We start from the raw sequence: 20,299 nt of genomic DNA on the forward strand, positions 1-20,299 counted from the left end.
GGAGATAGGCCAGGAGACCACAATGACCCTCAGCATGACAATGTGCTATGAGCTGGGGGGCTAAGGACTGCTGGTCATCTATTACACTTGGGAAGGGCAGGCATTATCTCCTGGGTGATGTTTGAAATGGCCTGAAGACTTGAAGCTGCAAAGGCAATAAAAATAGTGGGGCTGCATTCTGGTGAGGGGCTGGGTGGACTCGAGACTGACAGAGAAGAGGGCCAAGGAACCCAGTCATGCATGGCTTCATATGGCCACCAGGAGGAGGAGCTGGGTCCCTGATTTAGAGGTAGCAGGGATTTAGAGGTGGCAGGGAGCTGCTGAAAGGGCAGACAGCAGCAGCTCTGGGAGCAGTGTGAACAGCACGAGCCGAGGAAGCCTGGGCAGGAGATTCAGAGATGAAGGAGGAAACAATCAAGCCCGGGAGTTGGGCTCCTCACCCCTTACTCTTGGCCTCTTCTTTTGTGGCCCAAGCAACCTAAACATGAACTTCCCCATCAATCCTGTGGTTGTATAAGTAAACAAAAGGTTATCAACTACAAGTTTTGGAAACATTGATACTTCCTTTCCAGAATATAGCAGCCCTTGGGACTCTGAAAGGAGTTGGACGTCAAGTGAGCTCAGAGTTTGTTTGTTTGTTTTTGTTTTGTTTTTAAAAAGGAAAAAGGACCAGAGGCCATTTGTACATTGTCTTAAAACCAGGTTGTTTATTGGTACGCACATACCCACACTCACACCCACACACACCCACACACCCACTCCTGATGCACTGAGCCAATACAGTACTGAGAAGGGGCCTGGTGAGACACAGGAGGCTGGTGAGGAGGGCTCGGGTCACTGGTGACTCTCAAGGAAAAAAAATATATTGACTATGAGGCAAGGGGTACACCGAGACAACCGCCTTCCATCACTGTGTAGATGCCGCTTCATCGTCTCCCTGCAACACTCTTCAAGGGGCCCAGCTGCCGCCTATGACAAGGCCAACCACGACAAGGTGAAGATGCAGAGAGAAGAGAATAGAGCTGCCTCTCTTACACAGTGAGCCATGAGACTCCCCTGCGGGAGGCAGATGGCCTTCTGCTGCTCCACTCCACCCATCTCAGGAACCTGGAGTATGTTCATAATTTCAACATCTGTTACCCAAGAATAGGGGCGTGTTCTCTCTACACAATTTATTGTATGTTCTGTCTCTACTCCTAGAAGCCTGATGGCAGGAAGGGCAGGAAGCAATGACGGAGAGCAAGGGCAGGTGGTTGCCTGGCCCAGCCCAGGGGAGAGGCCCCTAGACACACCACTGAACAAGCTCCCTCTACTAAGTGGCAGTACCAGGCTCTAAGTCCCAGTACAGCTCCAGGTTCCAGCAGTCTTTCAGGACAGGGTGCTGTGGCCCATTACTCCACCTGCTAGCCTAGCCCTGCTCAGAGCCAAGTGGAACAGGCTGCAAACCAGCTGCTCCGGCCACCTGTAGGATGGCGCTGCACTGGCATCTCTCCAACTAACACACCCAGACACCCTCCCTCTCCTCTCACTTGGATGAAGCCCTAGATCCCATCAACCCATGAACTTGAGTCCCAAGCACTTTCAGGCACCTTGGTAAGATGAAGGAATGGGTAGGGAAGAGAGATTTCTGGGAATAGTATTCCTCCCAAACCAGGACCTGCAGCCCTCTGCCCGTTCTCACCATGCTGCTAGGGAAAACAAAATGGTGAAAGCTGGGTGGGTCTCAGAAATTTCTGGAGGTGACAGTCCCTGCACAGCAAAAGAGTCCTGAAGAGGGTTGGATGATTTAGGGACAAGCAGGAATGATTTCCTTCATCAACACTACATTTCCTAGGCCTGGGACATGATTCTCAAAAGGGGAAGCTTTTTCTTCTCAGCAGGTCAAAGGAAGGAAGCTTCAGACTGTCTTTTTCCCAAATCTGCTTTTAGGGTCAATGTATATTCAATCCACTCATCGGGTTCATTTTTAGGGGGCTGGGATTACTGAACAAGTAAGGCAGAGGAGGATGGGGAAGAGATGCTGGGGTCACCTAGTGGGATCTGTTCTGCCCTGGGGTTATGATGCACTCAATGGTCCCTCCTCCCAGCCCAGATGAAGCTCCAACCTTTGGTTGGGGCTGGGATCATTCCTACTGTCCTTTGAGCTTAAGGCTACCAGAGGTCATCAGCTCTCCTACTAGCTCGCCTGCCTACCCAGCTCACTGGGCATGGGGCTGAGAGTTTCCCCACCCTCACCTTAGCCCAAAACTAAGGTCCATTTTTCTCTGATTCTTCCCAAACTCATGTTTGGGATTCAGCTTGAGTGAGGACTCAGAATTTCTACCTCAGGTTTCCTAGGTCCTCTCCTGGCCTCAGCATCCTGAGCCCCAAGCAAGTTCTCAAGGCAGAAGCTGCAAGTGGTGGTGATGGACTGGGGGAGGTGGAGCTGAGGGCGCCAAAACCAACCCTCAGACAATCTGGCACAACCAGAGTGGGCAGGGACCAAAAGACCAAATAGCCCAAGCAGGACAGTGTGAAGTGCCACCTTTTTGAAAGGGCCATCTCAGTCCTTGGCCCAGGATCCTCCTGGTGGAGGGCTCAGTCCAAACCAGGCGGGGTCCAGAGGGAGGGTGAGGTCATAGCCACTGCGGGCTGCCCTTCTCTCTTCCCACAGAATCCCAGGCATGGACAACCTGAGTGCCTCCACAACACGGGAGACCCCAGCCACAACCACGAGAGACTTACAAAGGACACGCAGTGGGACTCAGGAGTAGTGGGATGTCGAGGGAATAGATGAATATATTCTGAGATCCAGGGCAACCGGAAGGTCACGGACGGACGAGACTAGGAGCCGTGGGAAGAAGGGGACCGAGCAGGGGGGGTCAGGGCCGGCTGAGCCTGTGAAACCAGAAGGACGCCGGCCCAGGCCGTGGCTAGTCCCGGAAGGCGGAGAGCATGTGTCCGTAGAGATAGTGGGAATGAGCTGAGAGAGAAGAAAGGCACGTGCTGTGGGCGGGCAGGCAGTCCCTGGGAGGCAGCTTGCAAGGGGTCTGCAGCATGCTCCCAAGCGCAAAGCGCCCCAGGCCACACGAAGCAGGAAGGGGCAAGCCGGGCAGTGCTGGCGAGCGGGGCTGGGGTGGCAGGGCCGGGTGGCAGGGCCAGGCCGGCGGCCAGGGGCAGGCGCGTGGGGCCGAGGGCAGCAGCAGGCGCCCGCGTCCCAGGGCCTGGCCCACTTACCCCGAGCCAGGGGCACACCCCCGTCAGACCCGGGGCGGGAGGGTGGGGGTCAGCAGGAATAGGTCCGAACCGTGGAGGTCTCCAGTCTCTGCGCCCCTGCCGGCCCGGCTGGGAGGAGTCGGCAGCAGGAGAACACACAGAGCGCGGGGTTAGTGCGCGCACACGCTCGCTCGCGGGCCGCAGCGACACACTTCTCGGCAGGGGCTGCCCGCAGCGCCCCCCGCGGCAGCCGTTAGTGCAGTGTCAGCCCGAGGTGCGAGGGGCCTCCAGCTCCGGCCGCGCGCCCTCCACCCAGCTTGGCCCGGGACTCCTGGTCTGGAGCCCGCGCCCAGCGGGGTCTCGGCCATGCCCAGCCAGCCGGTCACTCACCTTCAGGCATGACTTTCTTGGGAGGGCCGGGAGGGGGCTGCAGGGTCCCCAGGGAGGACACGCGGAAGCCTGCCGGGAGCGTCTCTGCCGAGGTGCCCAGCATGCCGCCGCTGTGGTGGTCCCGCGGCCGGAAGCGCTTCCTCCAGGAGGGCGCGCGGCGGAACACCTTGTCCTCCCCCTGCAAGGTGGAGACACACAGAGGTCCAAGGAGGTTGTGATTGCCACTCTCACTCCTTGCCCCAGGAAGGGCAGTTGTGGCTAGTTCTGGAGATACTAACTACTCCCTTTGGAAAGAAGGGACAAGGTCACTTCCCCTTTCTAGTCCTCAGTTTTTCCACCAGTAGATAAATCTGGAGTTGGGGTGGATGACTCCCATGGGTCCTTGCAACTCTCTAACGTCTCCCTGGGGAAAGAAAGGGAGAGCCTTCTGGTCAGATCTGTCATCTGGCATTGGACTCTGCTTCTCTACCCACATTAATCTTCTAAACCTGAGTTTGGGGTGCCCATTGGACTTTCAAGGTGTTCCTCTTCTCAGCCTCCATAGAAACGCACGGGACAGTCCTCACATATGCTCTCCTGTCCTTCTGCGTCCTAAGACTATCGCCCAGGTATCCTGGAAGAGCACTGTGTCGGCAGTCAGGATACCTGACTTCCAATCTTGACTCTGCCATATTACCCGCTGTGTGCCCTTCGGCAAGCCTCAGTTTCCTCCTCTGTAAATCAGGAACACCAACATCTGTCCAACTACTTCTCAGATTACCTTTCCAACAGGATCAGATGAGAGAACCCTTTGACAGTGATGGGTGATGACCAGAGACATTCTCCTCCTCCAAAGAACATGACTAGCAGTCCCCAGCCATCTGCCACCTCACAGATGCCACCAAGTCTCCAAAATAACTATCTCTACTAGAGGGCACCAGGGCCACAACCCTACAGGATGCTACCCTGCAAAGGCCTCCCACTCCATCCTTCAGAGCCACATCCACTCTGCTTTGTAGTCACACCTCATTTTCTACCACCCCTGTGTGGGAGAAAGAGCCTCAGGGTGCAGGCACAGTGATCCCAGCAGGGAAAAGGACACTAACCTTTTGCTTTTCTTCTCCTGCCAACCCCTCAGGATTTGTTTTTGTTTTATTTTGAGACAGAGTCTCTCCTTGCTTAGTTTCTCAGGCTAGCCTTGAGTTTGCAATCCTCCCTCCTGAGTAACTGGGATTACAGGTATGTCACCTGGCTCGGCTAAGATTGTTGTTCGAGCCCTGTGGAGGCCAAACGTTCTAATCAATTCTTAGCACCAGGTATCTCTGTCACAGCACTAGTTCCAGTAGCATTTTTTATGGATTTAGGAGATTATTTCATTATTCTTTTCTTCCTCTTCTTCATTTACCTGCTCAATCCCTCCCTCCCCCCTACCCTTTCACTTTATCCCTCTCTTTCCTCTCTCTTAAATTCTATGCTCCATGATTGCAGAAACCGTGATCTTTTTTGTTCCAATCAATGTCTCCCCAGCTCCTGAATAGTGTCCGGGAATACTGTAGGCGTTCGACAAATATTTGTTAAATAATAGGTGGCAGTGGTTCCCTACACAGGAGTCCATTCCTGAACTTGGCAGGGACTGCGGCTTCCCCATGTCCTGCTCTTAACTAGCCTGGAGCCCTTTTTCTCAGCCCCCATTTCCACTTTCAGCCAATCCTAAGAACTTCCTGCTGTATTCCTCCTCTGTCCCCTAAGAAGCACATGTTCTTCCTGTCCCTCCAGATTTCCCTTCAGTCCTGATCTCCAAGGAGGGGGAGAACTTGCTACAGCTTTTCAGAGCCTTGAAGCTGGAGAAAAGAAACAGAACCAGAACTGACAGGACTAGTAGCAAGAGACAGCTCCAGGTTGTTGGTGAAGCAGTAGATGGCTAGATAGGAAGCTTTGCCAGCCCCCTCACCAAATTTCACCCTTTCCCAGGACTTGGCTTCTGCTTTAAGCTCCCTGCAAGAACCAGTCCTCTATAATCCCACATGGAGTTGCATCTCAGAAACCTCACTGTACTGACCAATGGCATCACCCATTCAGCTCCATAACTCCACCCCAAAGTCTTATAGATCAGCCAGCCATGCCAGCTTCCAGTAGGTAGCAGGATGCAGGGGAGAGAGCACAGGAATCAACACACATCTACTCCAGTTCTTTCTCTATACCTCAACTCTGCCCTTTTCCTTTTCAGTGCTGGGGACTGAACCCTAGCACATGCTAGGCAAGTGATCTACCACGGAGCTACACCCCAACCCAGTAAAGTATTTCTTTAAGCTTCAATGTCTTCATCTCTAAGATGGGAATAGTAACCCATTCTATAGATGACTGTTAACACAAAGCGAAACATCTGTAACGTTGTGCCACCCTGCCTGGCCTATCCCTGGAACACAGCAGGCATTCCGAGTATTTCTGTAAGAACTGAAGGAATAGATAATTTTCTAAATTAGAAGCACCATGCTAATATATATGGGGCTCATTTTTCCAGATAGCAACGAAGAAAGCTAAGATCCTATCTAGGTGTGTGTGTGTGGGCTAAGTGGTAGGCAATGGGAAAATTAAGATCTCTGAGAGTGGGGACAGTTGGGGAGTACGAATTTATCTCCTTGATTGAGATACAAAGACACACACAGACACACACATACACAGAGTTACCACCCCCCGACAACTTCAAGGTACCTCTGTGAAGAAAGCATACCTCCACAAATTCTGTGTATTCCCCAGTGTGTCCTGTCTACTAGGGCAGGGCAATCACTCTACAAAGGTGGTTTTTAGCCCTGTTAAACCCAACTAAGAAACAATGATCTGACTGAAGATGGAGAAGCTAAAAATAAACAGTCTGGGCCCTTTTTAAAACTTGTTTGGAGCCAAATCAGCTACGGCAGCCATGACAGCCAAGGGCAAGCAAGGTTGGTGGAAGGAAAGTGAGTGGAGGCAGGGAAGGTGGGGCTGAGGAGGGATGTGTCCTTAGGAAACAGGTGTGCAGAAGTAGCATCTCTAGGGGAGCACTATGGCTCAGGATGTCAGGGTTGTCCCTAAACCCAAAGGGAAGGCCTGAAGAAACCAGAGGCAAAGGACTATGTCTTCAGCGGGCAGGAGGGCTGCAAGAGGGAAACCTCCACGTGGAGTGAAGGGAGACAGAAGAGTGCAGCTAGAAAGCTGGGATAGTAAAGCCCGAACCAGTTTTCACTGCATCAGGCTGCGCTGAGGAACAGGGAGCACAGCAGCCATTCAGCAGCCTCAGCAGAGCATTTGTCCCCAAACAACCACCTACAGTGGGTGGGCTGCAGTCTTACTCTGCAGGCCAGAGACATGCTGGCTGTCAGCACTGAAGACATGGGGTCTCAGAGACCAAGGCAAAGGTATGATCCCAAAGATATGACCTTGGGGGAAGACCTTGGACCCTGCATAGTTAGGAAGGCTGGGCACAGAGTTGGAAAATGCTAGAAGTATAATTACAGGGGCCTTCAGCCTATCAGAAAGGAGTTTCCTAGACTTCTCCACAGCCCATTGCTACCCAAGACAAGCCCAGCTAAGGCTGGCCTGCCACCCCAACCCCCCAACCCCCTATCATCATCTCTATCCACTCTGGCTCCCCTCCCTTAGGCTAGCCCACCAATGATCAGTCAGGGAAAGAAGAATTCATGAACTTCAACCCAACTGACCATGACCAAATCCCCGAGGCCCTGAATTCATGACCATGTACTCACATCATCCAGCTTCCGGTCTGTGCCCAAGGCCAAGAGGTTATTGAACTCTCTCTCCATCACCTGGCGGGCCTGGAGTCCACAGGGTGAGAGAAGGGAAGGTGAACAGGGCATAGTTAAGGACCTTTATGTCATCTTTCACCTACTTCCTATGGTCTAAGGGCAGAGATGTGGCAGGGCTTGGTACACTTAGTCCATTTGAAACCTTCACACTCCTGAGGTTACTCCTCCAAGCAAACCTCAGTGTCCTCTTGGAAATGTTAACCTCTAGGATCTTTCATATGGTGAAAACAGAAAAAAAATGTAAAATATTTTTAAAAAAATAGGATCCCAGAATACATGGATGGACAGGCTTTACCTACTGGGAAAACAAGCAAACATTTTGTCTACAAGGGGAAAATCATTGTCTGACTACCTTTGGAGGCGACTGGGGGATAAGTATGCAGACCACGGATAACCAAATTATTAAATAAATTTATTTATTAAATAAATCTATTTGCAAGGTTCCATATCATGAATTTAAACCAACAGCTCAGTCATGGCTGTTGGTGGCCCTGGGCTGCATGATGTACAGAAGCTTTCTCTAGACCTCCTAGAAATGAACTCACAAAGAACATTGCCAGAAACAGGAATGTTTTCAAAATTTTATGCCAACAGATATTTTTTACCATTTTAAACAATGGACTCCATATTGGATCAGATAGCACTTCCCCCAACAGCTAATATGCTAAATGAATGAGTCAGGAAATAAGAAAGGCTAGAAAGCCATAGATATGCTGCTGCTACAATTTACAGAAATATTGCTATCTATAAAAACTGAAGGCAGCTGGGCACAGTGGCGCACACCTGTAACTCCAGCAGCTTGGGAGGCTGAGGCAGGAGGATCACAAGTTCAAAGCCAGCCTCAGCAATTTATTGAGGTCCTAGGCAGTTTAGCGAGACCCTGTCTCAAAATAAAATATATAAAGGGCTGGGGATGTGGCTCAGTGGTTAAGCACTCCTGGGTTCAATCCCCAGCACTCCCCCCAAAACAAAACAAACAAACAAAAAATAACTGAAGCATTTTGAGATAGGAAGGAAAAGAAAAAGGAAAGCCCATTTCGCAGTGGATAAAATTAACATAGCTTTCTGCATCAGTCTTTACAGTCTAATACTGTCTTTATCGATATTGAGAACATGACAGTCCTACACATGATCTTAAAGGAGAAGCCTGGTAATATTTTCAAGGATCTCATGATGCTGTTCCTCTGGGTTGTGAATGGTCAAGTGGACAGATATCAACTTCAGAAACACCTTGCAGAGCTGTATGAGTGAGCAGGAAGGTAGCAAGTGAGTTTGAGGTGGGCATGTGTAAGGAAATTGCATTTGGGGGGACATCTGAGATCTTCTTAGAGAAGAGGGGATCTGCACTATCTATTTTGACTGGTTAGGAGGGGTCACTATAGGACACACTGGCCCAGTGTGCTACTATCACCCTCAAAGGCCAACACATACCCCAGAACTACAGCACAACACAGCACCACCCTCCCTCAAGCTAAAACACATCTGCTCCCAGAATAGCCTGTGCAGCCCTGGTGGCTGAATTTCAAAAGCGATCTGACAGCTGCAAACAGTCCAGACAAGGGCAGCTAAAATGATCAGGGACAGAGGCAAGTCTATATGAGGAAAGGCTAAAAGAATTAAGAGCACTCTGTCTGGAGAGACAAAGGCTTGGGCCCAGAAGCAACATACTCAGAGTTTATGAAATTCACAGTTCTCACAAAAGGTGAGAACTGATCAAATATAAACATCCTTAAAAAATCTAAACTAAGAGTTCCTTCCCCAGGGGACACCTGACAGGGTCATTTTTAGGACAAATAAAATCAGGAAGTACTTTATACAACTGTTAGTACTTCTAGAATCCATTACCCACAGGAAGTTAGAAAGGCCAAAAATATAAATAGGTTCAAGAGAATTTAGATACATTCTTGGATGACAGCTCCATAGTAATTATGAAAGGTAATTTAAGGAGATGTCTAATCTTTTGAGTTGTTGCCGGGCAGACAAAGCCCTGGTGCTGAAAGGCTCTGGGCTGTGCTGGCAGGTATATTTAGCTTTCTTAAGCCTGAGAGGCCAGGAGCAGGTCCCTAGGATGGCAGACAAAAGAGATATGGGCTTTCTGGTCCCCATGGGGACCAAAGCTAGTTCTCCTACAAGAAAAGTCAGGTCAGAGAGGTTGGTCAAGGAAAAGGAATGCAGAGTGTTGGCGTGGAGGTCCCCACAGCAGTGTGGGGACAAAAACAGACATCTTCTCATGTGAGAAATCATATTCCCATGAGCCTTCGCCAGGCATAGGGACCACTCTTGGAGGTTTGAGGGCATTACAATCCCTCTGGGGCATGCCCCAGAAAAGCACCCTGCACACATACACACCAGGAAGAAAGAAAAGAAAAAAGAGTGAGACCAATTGATTAAAGTGCTGCCCACCTGGGTGTTCTGCGTGGGAATCTGGAGGACCAAGGCCAGTGTGTTGTGGTCAAAGTTCTCATCCAGAGCCAGCAGGGCACCATGGACACCACTCTCTTGCAGGTTTCCTGCATAGTCCCGAAGCCCAATAGACTGTACCCAATGAACCACCTGGTCATTGGTCCAAACCAGCACATCTGGAGAGCAGGGGAAAAGAAGGAGCAGAAAGATACATAGGTTTGGCCCAACCTCCCCTCCAGGGGTCTCTTGACTCAATGTCCCATCACTTTGCTGTTTCCCACCCTTCCCCCAACCTCCCATACCTTGTCTCTGTCATCCCTGATAGCTTGGCTCCTGGAGAACCAGCCCCACCTCACTGTACCCCTGCCAGCCTGCAGGACTTGGGATAAGGCCACTCCAGAGCCTCTGCAAGAATCTTCTGCCTACCCAGGCCAAAGTCCTTCTTATTCCCCCACCTTCAAAGTCTCTTCTAAAACCTGCCTCTGCTTCTCATCCAACCCCACCCAGATCACCAAGTTCCATGAGAAGAAGCCCAGTCTGCAGCACTGTCCCAGGTTAGGACTTCACCTTCCTCTCCAACTGGGAGCTTCCCTGAGCTCAGAATGCTCCTTCTCCACCTGCCCAAGGAAGGGACCAGCAGGCCAGGCTGCTCCCGCTCCCTTCTGAGGCCCCCACCAGGCTTGACCAGCTTACCCTTGATCTCGTGCTGGCTCTCTTCCCGCCTCTTCTCCAGCTCCTTCCGGTCGTAATTCAGCCTCTTCAGACACATGATGCCGTACTGAAGGCTGGTCCTGCAGACACACAACCCCCAAGCCAGACCCTCAGCAGGGCCACGGCCCCCATGGGCCCAACATTCCACAGCAGCCACAGCAGATCCAGGCCTGCTGCCTCTGGCACAATAGTACCCCAGCCCCCTAGTGTTTTACCTGCTGCAGAGGCCTGCATGTGACCCTGCAGAGGTTATGTCATCCTCCTTCTCAGCCAGGGAGTGGACCTGACTGTAGAACAAAAGTGCTTTGAAGGAAACCAACATGTCCTTTCTCTCTAGGCACTGGAATGACAAGACCTCTACCACCCATAAGTCAAAGAAAAAGAAAAATACTCCTTCACCTCCCCATTTTACCCAGGGTCCTTTCAACAGCCTATAAGATAGGTGCCTCATGACCTGTTCCCTTACCTCACATGTCTCACCCTCCCTCTGGCTACTCTTCCCTCCCTCTCTCTACTGTAGCCACACTGACACCCCCACTGTTCCTCAAACACAGCAGGCTCCCTAGGTCTGGGTGCCTCAGGGTCTTTGCACTGGCTGCTCCCTCTGCTTGGAACACTCCTCCCCAGTCTGCTGCACAGCTCACTGCTTCCTGTCCTTTAAGCATTACTCAAATATCACCTTCTCAATCCAATTCACCAGTCACCTTGTTCATCAGATTGGAAACTGCAACATCAGCACCATCACACCCGGCCCACACTCCCAATCTCCCTTACCTTAGACTAATTTTTTTTTCTACTACTTTTTATCTAGTAACATACTGTAGTTTATTGTTCCTGAACTGTCTCTCCTAGTTAAAATGTAAGCTCTATGAGGTCAAGGAGCTTTGATTTGTCCACTGATCTTAAACATCTAAGTACATAAGAGGTCCTGTATAAACGCTGAATGAGTTAAATGGAATAATTCACATAAATTACTAAGAGTACTTAAAGAGTATGAGGTCATCGTAAGCACTGAATAAATAATAACTAAGCCAGGCTAAGATGAGAGCTGCAGGTTAGAAGGGACCCTACAATCAACAGTCCCAGCTTTTCCTAAGGCAGGCGTGGTCTCCATAGCATCCTTCAGAGCAGTCACAGAGCCAAGACCTGAATATGCCCAGTGACAGGGGACTTACTACCTTCTCAGGGGAGCTTACTGGGAGAACAGCAGATTCTTGCTTAACTTAAATACACTTTTGTCCCTCATTCTTTCTTTCCCCAACCAGAAAATAGAAAGAATAGAAGTTTCCTCCCAAAGGCAGCTTTTGACTCTACTATTGAGGCACTGTAAAATTAAATTATGCAGATTATTCTCTCTTTTCTTCTCAGTTCTACTCAAGAAGTATCTCTTCCACAGCTCAGAGACACCATTTCTAGGAACCCTTTTCCGGCTGAGCCACCCGTTTAATGCTCAAGCCACTGATTTAAGTCCTGGTCCCTGCAAGGGACATGAACACAAACAGCTCATGATGGCAAATACCCTCTAATTTTAATTTTGCTATAATTCTCACTACAATTACTGAGACTTTGAAAGCTGTTGCGCCACACCGCAAAACCATAAGCATAAAGACCTTAAATTTGGCCGCACTAGGTTTCAGTAGCAGTTCTACCACCTATTAGCTGAGGGGCACTGTGCATCTGTGAGATGGGTCCTATCTCTATATTGGAGTTGTGGTGAGGACAAAGGTGAGTGACTGGAAGGGTTTGGTCCAGCCCCTTGAACATCGCAGGTGCTCAGAAATGGGACCACTGTTAGGAAGGCAGTTCTGATTATTGCGTGTACGGGTTCTACCCAACAGGAGCTCCTTGGGTTCACCTGCTCAACAGAATGCCCTGTCCCAAGGAAAAGTGCTCTGAACTGGGTGTCAAGAGATGAGGGCTTTATTTAGCCCATTGTCACCACCTGGCTGAGTGGCCTGATAGAACTCACCCCCATTGGGCTTGTTTTCTTTGTAAAATAGTTTTGAAATATCCCTTCTTGTCATAAAAATCATAATGTCAAAGGCTTTTCCAAGACCTAAGTAAGAACTTGCTGATGAAATGTTGAGTGGAATCAAAGCAGCAAGCCTACAGCTGAGGTGAGGCGTGTGGAGCTGGGCCTGTGACCATGTGGTCGGCTGGGCTCTGGGCAGACGGCCATGGGGAGGACTTCCACAGTCCTCTAGCAACCCAGGCATATCCCAGCTCTAGCCCTTCTCCCCAATCCCATCAATCACCGAGGAGGGGACAGGTGCAGCTGGGCCTGGCAGCCTCCTGCACAGAGACAAAAGATTCCCTTTCAGTGGGGTGGGGGAAGGGAGGACAGAGGCTTCCTTCACAAGTTGGCCCTTACAAGTCCGGTGGAGTAAGGAGGGATGAGGGGTCCAGGACAGGAGTCTCTGCAGTGTGGTGGCAAGAGCACTGGATGAGTCAGCAGACTCAGTTCCACTGAGCGGCCTTGGCCTACTCCTTCCTATGCCTCAGTTTCCTCATCCACACAATGAAGAGACCAACTAGATCCATTCCAGATTTAAATTTGCATGGTCTATGAGTTGAAGGACGGCCACATTTCCACACATTTTGGGGGATATCCACAGAGTCCTGAGGGAAGCCTGAAAAGCCACTTATCCCTGGATCCACCCCATGTCTCATTATCCACTCAAGGGAAAAGACCAGACTTAAATAGCAATCCGAGCTACTTGCAGCTAGATGCTGTGAAGCACTTCATAAAAACTGTCAACTCCTGGAACGATCACCACCCACCTGGCTCTCCAACCCAAATGCCTCTTGGGACCAGGCAGGTAATTAAGTGAAGGAAGCAGGAAGGAGGGGCTGGGAAGATCTGGAGAAGGACTCCCCGGTCCTGGAGAAGCAACCACTCTCTAGCTACAAATGGTTGTTTCCCAGCTAAAATGTACTAATAGCACTTTCAAGTTTTCAGGAGAAGCCAGAAATCCAGAAGTTTGCATAAAATCTCCTACTGTTGAAGTACTGGCAACTAAACTCATGATTTTTAAAATACATGTGGGCCAAACAAAACATATCAGTAGGCCAAATCCTGCCCACAGGCTGCCAGTTTGGGACTTCAGCCATGGCACTTTTGAACAAAAGATCCCTTCAGTAAAGAAGAGGAGAGGACTGGATACCCTGTACAAAAAGACATGAGTCCAAAGCTGAAGGGCTCCCAGCTGGGATGTTGGCAGGGCAAAGTCCCAGAAAGTTCTTTCCCCTCAACTTGGAAGGAATGAGACACCTAAATCAAATACCAGATTTGGTTTGAGCCTCCTCAGGGTAAGCACAGAGAATTCAGGAATCCCGAGACAAGCAATGAAATGCAGACTTTGGAAAAAAATCGCAAAGAAGATGATGCTAGCAAGAAATGACTTTTTGTGCCCTAAGGGTTAGCATTAAGAAAACCAAATCCTCAAATTGCAGGATGAGGCAAGAACTCAAAGAGGAAGACTTTCCCAATAGGAGACCTGTTACCACCCAGAACAGGCCATAGAAAGAGGTGAGAGGGGCCTCTATACCTGGAGACAGACCCCAGTCCTTTGTCAGGAGACCAGTGTCAGGGAGGGGGCCCTGGCTCCAGCCTGGCTCACCGATGGAAGCTGTCCACCATCTTCAGGTGGACGCGCAGGTCCTTCTTGGTGAGGTGGTCCAGCATGCGTGCATCCACCAGGCACTCCATGAAGTAGCTGCGGTACTGGGGGAGCCCCAGGCTGGGCAGCCATTCGTTCCCAATCCATTCATGGTTCATGTCTCCATAAGCCAGGGTCTGTGGGATAAGAAGGAGCAGGCTGTGGGGGAGGCAGTGGGGCCATCAGATTGCGCCTGGAATACCTGGTCTAGAAACATTACTCCATCTTCCACCCACGAGGGAGGGAGAGCAGTTCAATGAAATTTCCGTTTCTTTTCACTAGGGGGCTTGTTGTGGTGGGGGATTTTAAATGGAACTTTTTAAGATACCAGAACCATCTAGTTCCACTCACATATCAATTATCTACCCTAACAAATGGAAGCAACTGTCTAGACAGTGGAGAACACGACGTCCTTCCTGCCATCTCTGGAATGCCTGGGTGGCACTGTGCTGCCAACCTGCCTTCCCAGTTCTTAAGGAGCTTCCAGCCCACTGAGCCCAGGGGCGAGGCTGTGTTGCAGTGCCCTGCAGAGGGGTATAGGATGCCAGCCTCACTGGAAATGGCTGGCCTTGTAGTCAACAGGGATGTTGAACATTAGCCAAAGACAGAAAAAAACAAAGGTCAGTGGCCTGTGTCAGAACAGCCAGTTTGGTTCTCTAAGGCTTGGTCTTCTGCTCCAAGAACTCTCCAGAACCTTTGCTCGCCCCAGGCACACCCTCTACCTGGCTCTAAGCCCACACCCTCTAGACATCGCTCCTGATATGGGCAAGCAGGGCTCTCTGACCACCCAGCTTTAGAAAGCCTTTGTTGTTGGGCTGAAGCTGGAGCTCAGTGGTACGGCAAGCGAGGCACTGGGTTCAATCTCAGCACCACATAAAAATAAACAAATAAAATAAAAATATTGTGTCCATTTACAACTAAAAAATATATATATGTGAAAGAAAACTTTAGTTGTTGAAATCAAGCCTTCCACCAATATTCCCTTACCCTAATTGATATTTTAAGATTGAAATCTTCCATTTTGTTAGCTTTTAAAATGAAATTGTTGGGGCTGGGGTTGTGGCTCAGTGACAGAGCACTTGCCTAGCATGTGTGAGGCACTGGGCTCAATTCTCAACACCACATAAAAATAAATAAAATAAAGGTATTAAGCCCATCTACAACTAAAAAAATATTTAAAAATGAAATTGTTGACACTTATAAAACCGTGTGTCCCATATGTCCATTATTAAGCATAAAAATGAAGTTAACATCTGCAGACAGCATCCAAGATAAGAACCAAAACATTCTCTGCACCCACAAATCTACCCCATCCCATTTTCTACTGCTCAGAAGTACCCACCACACTGAGATTTCTGTCTAGCGTTCCTCCACTTAAAAAAATTAAGTTTTATAATCACCAATGTATTTTTTCTAAACAATATATTAATAACTTTGCTTTTTAAAAAATTTTAACATCAAATTCTATGAAGTCACTGGGATTTGCATATTTCATTTAACATATTTCCCAGGTCCCTGCATTACCTCTGCTGACTAGTGTTCTGCAGGTGAAAGTGCTGTCAGTGGCCTGCCGGTCTCCTGCTGATGGGGTTTTCCCCGCAGGCATTCACAGTGCTGCTCCATGCTTCATTCTTCACCATGACACTCGTCACTATCTGATATTGACCCTTTATTTATCTGTCAGCACTGTCCTTTGTATTCCTATTAATACTGCTTGCTTTTTTCTTTTAACATTTTTTTTGTAGTTGTAGCTGGACAGAATGCCTTTATTATTTGTTTATTTTTATATGGTGCTCAGGATCGAACCCAGTGCCTTACACGTGCTAGGCAAGGGCTCTACCACTGAGCCACAGCCACAGCCCCAATAGTGCTTGCTTTTTGATATTATCCCCTTCCTTGTTTACTGCTCCATGGGGCTTTGCTTTTTTACTTTTGCATCCAGAGTGCTTAGAAAGGTCTAGTACCTACTAGGTGCTTAATAATTATTTGCATACTAGAGGAATGCATGGAAGGCCTTTGGTTAGTTCACCTGTGTACCCCTAGGAAGGACCAGGAAAGGATAAAGATTCATACCAATCTAAGTCTCACCATTTGAGAAGACAGTCAGCTGAGGAGAGGGGTCAGGCATGCTGGGGGCACAGCTCTCTAGGGCTCCTCACCTGCCATCCTGAGCAACCAGAACAAGCAGCTAAAGAGGAAGTGGTGGGGGGTTCAGCAGGAAAGAACCTACATCCAGGACTCAGGAAGCAAAGGGAAGACACACACTGGGAGTGGGAAAGTACTGCTGGGAAGAGAACCTGCTGGGAAGATCCTGGCCTGACCAGCTGAGAGTTGGTTCTGATCCGGATGGAGTCTTACCTGAGCCCAGCTGCCCTCCTCACTGTCCTAGCAGGAACAAGTGCAGCATGTCAGGGAAACAGGCAAAGTCAAGCAACCTGTAGCTCCTGCCCCAGGCCCCATCAGAGAGGAGGAGGAGACACCCCAGTAGCTGGGTGGTAATTGGGGAAAGCTCATGGGATGCCCAGGAGGGGGCAGCAGGATGGTGCCTGTGGCTGTGTTTGTGGTGAAACAGGAGCAAATGTGTATGGCAAAAAAAAATGCTTCCAAGTCTCCCGGGCTTGTCTAAGTGCCAGACAAGATGCCAGCTTTCCCAACCTTCCAGTTCCTCCACCAAGGGTCAAAGTCAAGGGCAGGCCTCAGGCCCACAGCAGGACAAAGCCCTCTCCTGCCCAGCTTTTCTCCACTGCAGTATTCCAGGGGCTGTGGGTAAGCTCATGACGCCCAGGAGACCCCCCACAGACTCTAACTCTTCCCAGTCTCACCTCTTCCCCCACAATACTCTGCCCTGAGAAGGGAACCCAGGATACCAACCTGAGGTCTACTGCCTGCCCCTCTGACCCCCCACAGTCTTCCCTTCATTCTCCTGGGAGTCATCTACCCTAACCCCAGGGTCAGAGCCAAGGGCCAGACTCACTGTTCTGGTGGATGTTGCCAGAGTTTCCATCTCCTCATGGGTGACCCAGACATTCCCGGAAGACTGCAGGGAAAAAATCTAGTTAGCCCTGGGCAGGGAGGGCAGTGTCCCAGGATCCCTAAAAGGCTTGGAGGCCCAGAGAGCAGAGCTGCCTTCCCCTGAGTCTCCCATATGCTCAGCCCAGAGCTCTGCACTGTGTCCAGCTGGGAGCAAGCTGACAGCAGAGTGGGTATCACAGTATCCATACTGCTAGCACAGTGCCTGGAGAGTAGAAAGCACTCGTAAATGTCTCCTGGTCAAATATGAAAGAGTGGTGCTGACCTGAAAAGGGGCTGACCCCAGTCACAGTGACAAGTAACAATGACATTTCACCTTGGGGGTCCGTGGAAAGAAATGTGCTGAGGTTAGAGGACAGGACAAAATTCATAAATGCTCTCTCGCCTCTACTTTCCCCAACCTGACAATAACACAGAACCCTGGAAGTCTCCTCCCAGAGATGAGGAATTTTTGTCAGGTATGGACAGAGAAATGGAGCCCACGAATAGTATGTGGCAGGCAGGGAACCAGGACTGCTGGATTCTCTTAGAACCAATGCTGAACCCTCCTAAAGAGTAGGGAGAGCATTTTGTGGAGGTAGGAAGTTAAGGACTCAGTGCTACCATCTTTTGAAGACCAATGGGAGACTTTGCCAACACTTTTCCAGGGCTTCTGTAAATGTCCTGGGTGAGGGAGAAGCCACTCACTGTCCTGGAGGTGGGTGGGGCCGAGGGGCTGGTCAGCGATACCATCTCCTGGATGGCTAGCCGGAGCTTGAGCCGGTGCAGGGCATTGCTGATGCCGATCTCCCGCTGAATCTCTGTGTCTGACAGGGCAGACATGATGGCACCACTCTTGACGTTGGCCCGGCAAGCTGCCACATACCAGGCAGGCATCCCCACCCATAGCTGCAGACATGGGACACAGCGTGGGGTAGGGGGTAATAATTCAGTCCCTTCCCCCAAGACCTGAGTCTACTGCCAAGACTTTGACCATACCAAGCCAGGGTCAAAGGCTAGGTCTCATCCATGGTCTTGGTATAACAAACACAGAGCAACTTAGAAATATGGAGATGACTATCATCAAACCCCCTTTCCCATAGTACAGATTACATCCCATCATCCAACATATAGGACACCTAGAAAAACCTGTAAAAGGTTACAGGATACCTATCATTACTCTAGGTACATGTATGACCACACATATGGTATGATGCTACATCATGTACAACCATAGAAACATAAAGTTGTGCTGCATTTGTGTACAATGAATCAAAATGCATTCTGCTGTCATATCTACCTAATTAAAATAAATAAATTTTAAAAAGTTATTAAAAAAGAGTTAAAATGGGAATCATGATCACAAGTTATTATCCTTTTCCACTATATCAAGAATAGGCAAACTGTGGTCCATAGGGCTAAAGATGGCCATCTACATGTTTTATGAATAAAGTTTTATTGGAACACAAATAAATAAATAAAGTTGCTTAGTTTGAGTTTTTATAGGTATCCTACGTAGGATGATGGACAAGGTGGGGGTTACAAATTAGGGCCTGGGAAGGTGAAGGAATTTTCTTTGCATGGTTCCTGGAGCACCCTATAGGAAGAGTCAAATTGTCTGTGGCTTCAGTTATTGGTCCCTCTTATCCAAACTCAGTTACAAAGTAGCATCAATTCTGTCCTTCAAAGTGCTATGTGTGTTTGCAGGGGGCGGGGGAGGGGTGGTGGTTGGGAGGAGCTGGATGCTTGACTTGGCACATGCAACTTGACAGGAGAGACACATGCTGGGAAAATTGTAGGAACACCACCGCTGCCAGGAGTTCTCATCTCGCCCCACAGAATCTTCCCCCTAGACCCCAGAGAAGGTGCCCTCAGCCAGGCTCACCTCCAGCCAGGAGACCACAGTGGGGCCATCCCACTGGGCAAAGGGCATTCCTTTCCTGCGGGCATCCTCAAGCAGCTGGTGTCTTGTAGAAGAAGAAACAAGAGACTCAACCGGGCTGACTCCTGGGGACCACTGGGGTGGGTCAAGGGTTGGGACTCCCACTTCCCTGCTCCCCACTGTGGACTCCTCCCCTCTACACCCGGAGCACTGCGATACCAAGAAGTAAAGCAAGAACACCTCTCCATGCCAGAGGGCAGGGGCTCTCACCGTGCACAGGACCTGACACATACTGATTAGACATTCTAAACTGCCCTGCCAAGACCCATGGGTCCCAAGTCACTCTCCCAAAGCCCCCTTGCCTCCTTCTCCCTGGGACCATCCTAAGACCCTCTCCCAACTCAGGGCAGCCCCTGATGTGCTCACTGATGGCCAACTCAGCTCAGGGAGGGCCTTGCTGGGCTACGGTTCCCAGAGCTCAGCCCCATGGCAGCTTAAGGGAAGGAAAGTGGGTGGGGCCCAAGCAGAGCCCAGCTTATGGCTCTTACTTCTTCTTCAGTCGACGGTCCTTCTCTGCCTGGGTCCCCAGCTTGGCAGGTACCATGGGTTCCTGCAGACTGAGCTCGGAGTCTGTTAGCAGAACTGGAAGGGAAGAGATGGGTGTGTCGGCAGGCCCTCTGCCTCTCCTCCTTTGGCCTGGGTGGGAATTTGCAGAGTAGCAGCAGCAGGAGGCTCCTCAGCGTAGGTCAGCCCATGTGGGTCTGATGGGACCCCACGTTATTCCCAGAGCCTCCTCCCAAGGCCTCTGCATACAGGCAGTTTGAGAGTGGGACTGGATGAGTCATTCCCATCCAAGATGGTGACCCTTGGGAGCCCAAGCCCTGGCAGTGACCTCCAGCCAGCAGGACTAAAGTTGTCCCACCCTAGAATCCTAAACAGAACCTACCCCTTCCCCTCTCCAAGCTAAGATGCAAAGCAAACCCAGAGAGCAGATGCGAGTGGTCTAAGAAGCTTGAAGAGGATTATTCTGACTTGAGTCAGGGTAGGGAAATGGGCCCAGAGAGCTCTGTCTCCCAGCCTCTTTCTCTGCACGCACTGGCTTACACAAGCTACAGAGGGGAACACACCCTGCTCGTCACCTACTGAGGACCTCCTGAATTCCTGCTATGGTATTTATGGCTTCCTGCTACAGTATTTATCTTACAATTCACCGACATCCTGGTCACCCCATAGTGCACAGGGGCAGCAGGTATAGGTCATCCAGAAAC

The 20,299-nt window shown here is 50.0% G+C and overlaps 1 protein-coding gene across 4 annotated transcripts in view; it reads right to left on the bottom strand.

The window, feature by feature from the left end:
- Positions 1-708: 708 nt before the first annotated feature.
- Positions 709-20,299, bottom strand: part of Ppfia4 (PPFI scaffold protein A4) — a 50,602-nt gene continuing 31,011 nt past the window's right edge. For 2 of the 4 annotated variants that reach the window (XM_076832422.1, XM_076832420.1), the window contains exons 20-30: positions 19,580-19,673; positions 19,035-19,116; positions 17,858-18,058; positions 17,115-17,177; positions 14,102-14,277; positions 10,464-10,561; positions 9,771-9,946; positions 7,308-7,376; positions 3,586-3,763; positions 3,217-3,324; positions 709-2,962 (exon numbers count right to left, since the gene is read on the bottom strand). In XM_076832422.1, the coding sequence (XP_076688537.1) occupies positions 3,266-3,324; positions 3,586-3,763; positions 7,308-7,376; positions 9,771-9,946; positions 10,464-10,561; positions 14,102-14,277; positions 17,115-17,177; positions 17,858-18,058; positions 19,035-19,116; positions 19,580-19,673 (1,196 nt within the window). In that variant the 3' untranslated portion in view covers positions 709-2,962; positions 3,217-3,265. Of the gene's footprint in view, positions 2,963-3,216; positions 3,325-3,585; positions 3,764-7,307; positions 7,377-9,770; positions 9,947-10,463; positions 10,562-14,101; positions 14,278-16,498; positions 16,526-17,114; positions 17,178-17,857; positions 18,059-19,034; positions 19,117-19,579; positions 19,674-20,299 lie in introns of all 4 variants that reach the window. The other 2 variants (XM_076832424.1, XM_076832423.1) reach the window with 2 other exon arrangements.

This window comes from Callospermophilus lateralis, chromosome 13 (assembly GCF_048772815.1).
Source record: "Callospermophilus lateralis isolate mCalLat2 chromosome 13, mCalLat2.hap1, whole genome shotgun sequence".
In the NCBI taxonomy this organism is placed as follows: domain Eukaryota; kingdom Metazoa; phylum Chordata; class Mammalia; order Rodentia; family Sciuridae; genus Callospermophilus; species Callospermophilus lateralis.